Source organism: Diospyros lotus, chromosome 4, assembly GCF_014633365.1.
Source record: "Diospyros lotus cultivar Yz01 chromosome 4, ASM1463336v1, whole genome shotgun sequence".
In the NCBI taxonomy this organism is placed as follows: domain Eukaryota; kingdom Viridiplantae; phylum Streptophyta; class Magnoliopsida; order Ericales; family Ebenaceae; genus Diospyros; species Diospyros lotus.
This window is the reverse complement of record NC_068341.1, coordinates 30,299,510-30,309,706: the sequence shown is the minus strand read 5'-3', so window position 1 is coordinate 30,309,706 and position 10,197 is coordinate 30,299,510. Positions and strand designations below refer to the sequence as shown.

At 39.7% G+C, this 10,197-nt stretch overlaps 1 protein-coding gene across 1 annotated transcript in view; it reads right to left on the bottom strand.

The window, feature by feature from the left end:
• Window positions 1-269: 269 nt before the first annotated feature.
• Window positions 270-10,197, bottom strand: part of LOC127799508 (DNA polymerase delta catalytic subunit) — a 118,130-nt gene continuing 108,202 nt past the window's right edge. Inside the window, exons 28-31 of the mRNA XM_052333593.1 lie at window positions 1,742-1,815; window positions 1,536-1,623; window positions 759-959; window positions 270-453 (exon numbers count right to left, since the gene is read on the bottom strand). Of these exons, the coding sequence (XP_052189553.1) occupies window positions 872-959; window positions 1,536-1,623; window positions 1,742-1,815 (250 nt within the window). The 3' untranslated portion in view covers window positions 270-453; window positions 759-871. The remainder of the gene's footprint in view (window positions 454-758; window positions 960-1,535; window positions 1,624-1,741; window positions 1,816-10,197) is intronic.

Below are 10,197 nucleotides of genomic sequence, written 5' to 3'. Positions count from 1 at the left end.
ATTATTGATAGATTTGGATTTGGATTCGGTTCCTCGTAGAAATCCAGGATGCTTGAGCTCTTACTGCAAGGCGGCGGCCAGGCCCAATACTTCAAGGCAACAGTCTAATTTATTAGCCAGATGTGCGGAATTAAGCGCTGAAAAGACAGACTGTACAGAAATCACAGAAAGAGTAAAGTTAAATAGTTGCTTTCATCTAGCAGCAACATTCCTTCTATATATATATATATATCAAGCAAGGCCATGAATGAATGAGTGGAACGAGCAAGCAATTGTAATATATAGTATCACATTAACCACTTTAGGGTTTAGAGTTCGTTCGTACAAACAAACAAACAAAGGAAATTACAGCCGGTTATACGATTAGTCACCATAGATGGGATTCTTGTTCGATGCAAGTGGAAGTGGAAGTGGAAGTGCGGAACCACTCCGTTCATGGCTTTAACAATTGCGCTGCAAAAAACAAAAGTTTCTCAGTTCTCTCTACTAACAAACAACAATTCTACATATAACCAACGCTCTCGTTTAAACGCTTCCAATACAATAATACACTTCATTTGCTGCAAATATTGAGTTTTTCATCCCTTCCCACCTATATGAACTTTCTTTTCCTAACAAATTAAAATGGTTTCCATCCACCGAATTGCAATTACCCAAAACACACACACGAGAGGATTACAAGGGAGAGGAGGGCAACGGCCTTGCATCTATTTAAGTTATCTTCTTTTCCAACACAAATTTCCACGGGAAATTGATACCTCAGTCAGATATGAGATGCGACTCCATTATCTCAACTGCTTCATCTGCTACCCAAAAAAGACACCAGCCTTCCAGCAGGCAAAAAGATACACATCCTGTTGAAGCCACAGTGCTAAAAGTTCCACCTATCTAATTGAAGCTTCGCTTCTGCCATGTCTTTCTGTGCCTTTTTCCTCCGGTAGAATATTGGACAGTCCCGACTAAAAAAACCATAAAACAGAATTGAAATCAAGAAGCAAACAACAGATATTAATTCAACCGCGCGCCAAGGCTATCCATAAGAATATCGTTTCGTACATTAAACTGAAAGACCACTGCCTAAATTTCCCAGTGTCATTATTTGGCATGAGGGATACTATGGCTATGTTTGGAACAAGGATTTTTTTTTTTTTTTTAATAAAAAGAACAAGAAAATGATATATCTTAAGCATGATAACTAGAAGACCATTGCTTAAAATTTCCAGTGTCAATTTTTAATGCGGGGGACATTAAGGATATCTTTGGACAAGGACTTTTTGATGGAATGGAACAGGTTTGTCACATGCATTTTTACATCCAAGTTCCCTTGATTTTATTTCCTTCCACTAGTCCTAGTTTCAGACATAGCACAAAGGCTTCACATTGCAACTAACATTTCTTCAGATGCTATTCCCTGTAATAATGGTCAAATTTCATGTTCATGATGCCAATGTGGTAAAAAAATCTAAAAGGGGCACATAAAAAATGTGTTGCTCACATAACACAAGGAAAAGATCATGAGTTGGGTTGAGGAAAACCTGGTGCACAACACGTCCTGATGAAGAGAGCCTTGGCACTCCTGGCACTGAGTCCACAGCCTCCCGAAAAGCTTCTCGAGCTCAGACACTACAACAAACTATGTCTATTGATTTGTGTACTTATTTTCCAGGAAAGACCAGCATGTTTCCATCACAGCATCAGGAATCAAATTCAACATTTAAAATAAATAAAGCTCTTTACATACCATTAGCTACAGTTCTGCAATAGAGTTCAGCTTCTCTTCCTTTGCAATGTGAACAGAGAGTCCGATCAGAATTACTGATCCAAGTAACAAGAATTATTAGTAATCAACAGGATTGAAGTATGAGAGGGAAAAAAAAAAAATATGCATAGAGGAAGAGGAGACAATGACCCTTACTTTGAATACACATATAATGTTTCAAAAGTTTAATATACTGATTTTTTTTCTTCTAATATTTTGGTGGAAAAAGGAACTAAAATGTTTAAACCCTCAATTATCATTGTAATTGTTGTATCAAATCGTCGTCGTTGCAAGGATACAACAATTAAAACTTGTTTGTCTTTAGGAAGCTTAGGTGATACGCGCTTCGGAACTCTAACAGCAACTGATGCGAACCCGCGATGGAATGAAGCCAAAGGAACCCACAAAAGATTGAAACGAATCCCAAAAAAGCTAAAATCGAATATAAGGCAAATAATTCTCGACCCGTTGATTCAAGAACCAAGAACCTAGATTATGTTAAAAACTAGACCCGTTGATATGCGAAAACAAGAACCAAGAATGGTGTTGTTGAACGCCACAAAGATTGCCCAGATCTTTGATAAGTTCAGAATTTGAACGCCACAAAAAAATTACTCCTTTGATAAGTTCGAAGCTTTGTTCATTGAAGAACAAGATAGAAAAGAGAAATCTCTCAAATTCAATTCATAATCTTCTCTCCCTTTTTCACAATGGTAAAGCCTTTAAATAGGCCAAAATAATTAAATCCTAATTCTACTTGAAAACTAATAAAAATCAAAATCCTAAATATAATGGGTTTTAGTTAGCCCACTCCAAATAGAAGTAGGAATAACAATAGTAACCCAATCCAACTACAAGTTGGATTAATAAAACTAAGCTAATCCAAATCCAACTATAAGTTGGAATAATAAAACTAACTCAATCCTAAACTATATAGGAAATAAGTAAATATCTTGTTAAATAAGAATCTTAGTCAAAAAGGAATTAGTATTCATCCAATTCCAACACGGTTGATTGGATTGACTGATTTGATTGCATCATTGTTAGTTGGCCCTCCATGATTCTCATCATTCCCTCTCTCTTCAAGACGATTCGTCCTTGAATCGTAAACTGGAACGATCAGCTTGTCGGCATAGTCATGAATCTTCCCAAACACTTGGAATGGTTCACCAAGTTCAAAGGTCACATCCTCGAAATCTTGTAACAAAGAATTAACCAAACTTGGAACAGATTTGTTAGTTTCTCCACATACAAGGTAGGGCTCCTCGTACTCATGTAAAATTATTTGTTGATTTTCCATGAGAGCCTTCTCAACTTCACTTTCTTCAACAATGAGATTCCTTTTTATATCGCCCTCGTCTTTGTCTTCAACTTCAATGATATGAACATTCTGATCGCCACCATCATCTGCACCTTTTTCTAAACTCTCAATCTCATGTTTCTCTTTGATCTTCTCTTTTTCGAGACGATTCAACAACACTCACATGAACTTTAATTCTTCCTCAAATTCATCCCAAACATCACGCTTATGTTGCCAATCATGATATTTTTGTGGTTGCCTTCTTTCCAAACCTTCAAGCATCTTTCATGATATAGGAATGAAAAAAAAAGAAAAAAAAAAAAAAAAAAAGGATAGATAATACCCAATTTTAGAGCCAAAGCTCTGATACCAACTGATACGCGCTTCGGAACTCTGACAACAACTGATGCGAACCTGTGATGGAATGAAGCCAAATGAACCCACAAAAGATTGAAACGAACCCCAGAAAAGCCAAAATCGGATATAAGGCAAATAATTCTCGACCCGTTGATTCACGAACCAAGAACCTAGATTATGTTAAAAACTAGACCCGTTGATATGCGAAAACAAGAACCAAGAATTGTGTTGTTGAACGCCACAAAGATTGCTCAGATCTTTGATAAGTTCAGAATTTGAACGCTACAAAGAAATTACTCATTTGATAAGTTCGAAGCTTTGTTCATTGAAGAACAAGATAGAAAAGAGAAATCTCTCAAATTCAATTCATAATCTTCTCTCCCTTTTTCACAATGGTAAAGCCTTTAAATAGGCCAAAATAATTAAATCCTAATTCTACTTGAAAACTAATAAAAATCCAAATCCTAAATATAATGGGTTTTAGTTAGCCCACTCCAAATAGAAGTAGGAATAACAATAGTAACCCAATCCAACTACAAGTTGGATTAATAAAACTAAGCTAATCCAAATCCAACTATAAGTTGGAATGATAAAACTAACTCAATCCTAAACTATATAGGAAATAAGTAAATATCTTGTTAAATAAGAATCTTAGTCAAAAAGGAATTAGTATTCATCCAATTCCAACACGATTGATTGGATTGACTGATTTGATTGCATCATTGTTAGTTGGCCCTCCATGATTCTCATCATTAACTGATACGCGCTTCGGAACTCTGATAGCAACTGATGTGAACCCGCGATGGAATGAAGCACGAAAGATTGAAACGAACCCTAAAAAAGCCAAAATCGGATATAAGGCAAATAATTCTCGACCCGTTGATTCACGAACCAAGAACCTAGATTATGTTAAAAACTAGACCCGTTGATATGCGAAAACAAGAACCAAGAATTGTGTTGTTGAACGCCACAAAGACTGCCCAGATCTTTGATAAGTTCAGAATTTGAACGCCACAAAGAAATCATTCCTTTGATAAGTTTGAAACTTTGTTCATTGAAGAACAAGATAGAAAAGAGAAATCTCTCAAATTCAATTCATAATCTTCTCTCCCTTTTTCACAATGGTAAAGCCTTTAAATAGGCCAAAATAATTAAATCCTAATTCTACTTGAAAACTAATAAAAATCCAAATCCTAAATATAATGGGTTTTAGTTAGCCCACTCCAAATAGAAGTAGGAATAACAATAGTAACCCAATCCAACTACAAGTTGGATTAATAAAACTAAGCTAATCCAAATCCAACTATAAGTTGGAATAATAAAACTAACTCAATCCTAAACTATATAGGAAATAAGTAAATATCTTGTTAAATAAGAATCTTAGTCAAAAAGGAATTAGTATCCATCCAATTCCAACACGGTTGATTGGATTGACTGATTTGATTGCATCATTGTTAGTTGGCCCTCCATGATTCTCATCATTAGGGAATGCTCGATAGGGCCTGGTGAGGACGGAGTGGGTGAGCAGGAGTGAGTCCTCAAGAAATCTTATATGGAATTGACCTGAAGAAGTCTTTGGGAAGGAGAGGCCCGAAGGGTCTTCGGGATTGGTCTTGATGAGAGAACCCCAAAGAGGGTCTTCGGAGGCGACAGATCCTGAAGGGTGTTGTAGGGTTGTTGGCTGAGTCTTCGGTCGAGTTCAGCTCCGAAAGAGTTGGAAGTCTTCAGGAGGTAATCTCCAGATGGGCCTTCCAAGTCTTCAGGGGTTGCCTACAAGACAAAGACAGTCAAAAGGCAAGTAGGGATCTCTACTGTGCAGGCCCTTCGATGCCTAAGTTAGCCATGTTGATAGGGCTAATGATGATGATGCGGGTGCAAAGTGTTGATGTTTGGTGTTAGTCTTCGGAATGACAATGACTCTTCAGAAAGGGGACTGGGCTATACAGGTATGGGCTTCGAAAGGAACGAGGTCCCCTAAAAGAGGGTGTTGTTGATAGGTGTGTATTTGGAGTACTTACTGGTCCCCGAAGGCGTGGGTCCAAGGAGTAATTTATAGTCGCTAAAGGACTGGGACATGTGGCACCCATGCATGAAGACATCTGGCAAGACCCTTCGGGTGTAGGCGTCAGGTCTTTGGGTGTCCTGGGTTAAGATCAAAAGGCTGGAAGGGTGCCTCGAAGAGGGGCTGGCTAGATCTTCGGAAGAGACTTGGGTGAAGCCATAAAAGAAGCCCCGAAGGCTTAGAAGGGTGGAGCAGGTCATCATCCAAGGTAGGTTAGGCCTTCGAGCTTGATGAGCACCAAAGGGGCTTGTGGAAGAGTCTTCAGGTCACCAAAGCCTGTTCTGCTAGCTAGGTGCCTTTGGGGAAGATTCCTTCCGAAAGGTCTTCCGAAGGTTATGTTACAACAATAGTTCCCCACTCTTTTCTTTGATAAGGACATGTGGCACCCATGCACGAACACATTTGAAAATACCCTTTGGGTGTAAGCGTTATGGGTTAAGATCGGAAGGCTGGAAGGGTGCCCTGAAGAGGGGCTGGCTAGGTCTTCAGAAGAGACCTGGGTAAAGCCATAAGAGAAGCCCCGAAGGCTCAGAGGGGTGGAGTAGGTCATCATCCAAGGTAGGTTAGGCCTTTGAGCTTGATGAGCACCAAAGGGGCCTGCAGAAGAGTCTTCAGGTCACTGAAGCTTGTTCCGCTGGCTAGGTGCCTTTGGGGGAGATTCCCTCCAAAGGGTCTTTTGAAGGCTATGTTACAACAATAGCTCCCCACTCTTTTCTTTGATAGAAGGTTGGATGGAAGAGTTCTCGAATACAAAGGGAGTTGTTGGATCATGAGTATATCTAAGACTAAAGCAATGGAGATTTAGTCTAATATGGAACCCTTCTTCTAGAGATATCCAAATCTGGTTAGGATTAATTCCTAAACTAGAATTAGGATCTTTCCTTAAAGGGCTGTATATATCTTTCCTTTTTCCTTATTGTTGATTATCTTTCCTTTCTTGTTGTTTCCTTTGTTGTTGTATTCCCTCTCTATAAGAGAGCTGATTGTGTTCATAGTTAGATGAATAAGATCATTGAGTTTCTCCTAAAGTTTAACATGGTATCAGAGAGTTTAACATGGTATCAGAGCCTAATATACTAAAACCCTAGTGCCTTTATTACACCAGCCCCCCCCTCATTGGGTTCCTCTTCCACCACCGGTTTTAGTCAATTCGAGTGCCTTCAGCGCACTATCTAGCCACCACCTACCAGCATCGTCACTGCCATTGGGTTCGCTGCCATCAGATCGGCTGACCATCGAAGACCCACCTCCATCGAAGCCGTCACATGCCCCCACGCCCCACCGTCCAGTTCGTCTCCGACCCCCATGCGCCGATGCGTTTGCCACCCTCTCGCCTCCAGCTACTCCAGATCAGCCCTCCAACATTTTTCTAGCCCATCCTTGTGTTCAACGTGCCTTCATTGCATTCGATCTCTTTCTCACCAACTGGAACAGCCATGTCGGACCATTCAGGAGTAACTCCAGATCTGGCAACTAGAAAATCGACTCCAATGGCTCCATCAAGGGAAGCCGGAACTGGATCAGGGACTGGAGAGCTACCTAGAATCCACCAATCCTACCGATTAAATAATAGGAATTATTTACAATGGGCCCAACTGGTACAAACATTCCTCATGGGTAAAGGAAAAATCAGCCATCTGACTTTGACTCCTCCAAAACTAACAGATCCTGCACTTCCAACATGGGAGGTAAAAGATGCTCAAATCATGTCATGGCTTTGGAATGCCATACAACCCGAGGTAAGTAAAAATTATATGTTTTTGGGTTTGGCTAGAGATTTGGAAAACCGTACGGCAGACTTTCTCCAAAATCCATGATGCATCAGCTATATTTGAGGTTAAAACTAAACATAGTAGCACTAAACAAGGGGGCATGAGTGTTACTGAATACTATAATAGGATGCATGGGTTATGGCTAGAGTTAGACCATTATCAAAATATTAAAATGGTACACAATACTAATATTGCAACTCTTAGTCAAATATTTGAAAGAGATAGAGTGGTTGAGTTCCTAGCAGGCCTCAACTTCGATCAGGTTCGGGTGCAAATCTTAGGGAGTGAAAAGCTTCCAATTCCAGCACTCCATGAGCTCTTCGCTATGGTTAGAAGTGAGGAGAATCGAAGGACAACAATGCTTCATGAAGCTGGGTCAGAAAGATCAGCCATAATCTCCAATCGAAGGGCTGTTGTAGTGACTAAAACTGGTCCAAAAAAATCAGCCATGGCGTCCAACAAAAGAGGCGGATCGAGGATGAAAGCAAGAAGGGGAGAATTTTAGTCTCAAGCTGCAAATAAAAAGGCGCTATGGTGCACCTTTTGTAATAAACCGAGGCATTCTAGAGAGACTTGTTTCAAGCTCCATGGAAAGGAAGTGGTTTTGAATCGTTTTGGAAGTTTTAAAAATCTGGCAGCCAAGATTCAAGCATATGTATGCAGCAAGGATCAAGAGGCAGTGGGATTAACTACCCAAATTGAGTCTGCTCCAGGTGCTATTTTTTAAACATTGATGAGATCTCTACGTTAAAGTTGTTCCTCAAGACCTTACAAGACAGTTCATGCTCTCTTGCACACCAAGACTCCTCAGGTAACTACCTTCATTTAGCATTTTTTCCAGCCTTTAAGACTGATAAACATGATGTATGGATTCTAGATACTGGGGCCACTGATCACATGGCACCTCATTCCCATGTTTTAGATGCCTACCAATCTCTTTCCACCTCTAAACAAATCACAATAGCCAATGGAACATCTGTTCCAATTTCAGGCCAGGGTACAGTCACTCTAAACCCTCGATTTTCCATCAAACAGGTTCTTCATGTACCTAGTTTATCAGCCAATCTTGTCTCTATTCACCAACTAACCAAAGATTTGAATTATTGGGCTATTTTTTCCCCTCATTTGTGTGAATTTCAGGCCATGACAACAGGGAAGATGATTGGTGCTGCTAGAGAATGCAATGGGTTGTCCTTCCTGATGAGAGAAGTCACTTATCCTACAAAGGAACAGCTTCCAACTGTTGCCTGCTCATCTCAGTCAACCTCAAATTATAGGGATGTATAGCTGCAACACTACCGATTCGGTCATCCTCCTTTAACTCTATTGAAATCCATGTTTCTTACATTGTTTGGATCTTTAAACCCTAGCCTTTTTCATTGTGATTTTTGTGTTCTGTCTAAGCATCACCGTGTGTCCTATCCTCTTAGCAATAAAATCTCTTCTACAACATTCACTTTGATTCACTCAGATGTGTAGGGACCATTTAAAATCCCTAATTGTTCTGGAACTCGTTGGTTTATCTCTTTCATTGATGATTGTACTCGTATGATTTGGGTTTTTCCATTAAAAGATAAGGCCACCATTAGTTCAGTTCTTCCCTTTTCTATAAAATGATTGCAACTCAATTTGGTTCGCCTATCAAAAGATTAAGAACTGATAATGCAAGGGATTGTTTTAATCATCACTTGCACCAATTCTTCCAGCAAGAAGGAATAATCCATGAATCTTCATGTGTTGATACTCCCCAACAAAATGGGTCAACTGAAAGGAAGATGAGACACCTCCTTAATGTGGCTCAATCTCTTCTTCATCACCGCAATGTTCCTAAATCCTTCTGGGGGGAAGCAGTCCTTACAACAGCCTATCTCATTAGCCGAGTCCCTACCAAGTTACTACAAAATCAAAGTCCTCTTCACTGTCTATCCTCTTTCTTTCTCGATCAGTTCTTACATTCCTCTCTTCCCCTTCGGGTGTTTGGTTGTGTATCATTTGTTCACATTCCCAAACAACACCACGATAAACTTGATCCTCGAGCAATCAGATGTGTTTTTCTTAGATACTCACCCACTCAAAAGGGGTACAAGTGTTACTATCTCTCCTCTAGTACACATAAGGTGAGCCCTTGAACCTAGTAGGAGATGTCCTTGGATGGACTAATATTAGAGAATCAAGAGGTATTCCCAATTCTCCTGATTTTGTGGACTTGGGGTTAGGAGAAGTAGGTAAGGCAGCGGAGGTAGGATCTAGTGAAAAAGGTGAAGAATGTGGCCAGGTTTTAGGATGTGGAAAAAATTCTAAGGAAGAGTACTCCAAATTAGGTTAGATCATGGTCACCGACTACAATCTCCCCCTGGGGACCAAAAGTAGGAGGCTTAAGAAAGGACTCAGTTTCCACAAAAGCCACATCTTTAGACACAAGGATCTTTCGAGTAGAAGGATGATAGCACTTGTACCCCTTTTGGGTAGGAGAGTAGGCAAGAAAGACACATCTAAGGGCTCGAGGATCAAATTTATCCTAGTGATATTTAGAAATATGAACAAAAGCCACACATCCAAACACTTTAAGAGCAAGATAAGTATGAAAACCAAGTTTTGGAAAGTGAGAAGAGAGACAATGAAAAGGAGTAAGCTGACTTAGGACTCTTGAAGGGACCTGATTGATCAAATAGGTTGCAGTTAGCACTGCTTCACCCCAAAAGGACTTAGGGACAGAATGTTGATGCAAGAGAGCTCAAATTACAATTAGGAGATGCCTCATCTTTCTCTCAGCAACTCCATTATGCTGGGGAGTACTTCATTATGAAAAAAATGATTTGAGTAATGATTAAAGTAATCTCTTGCATTATCAATTCTGAACCTTTTAATGGAAACCCTAAATTGGGTGAAGATCATCCTATGAAACAAAGGTAGGATGCCAATGATAGTTGTTTTATCTTTTAGTAAG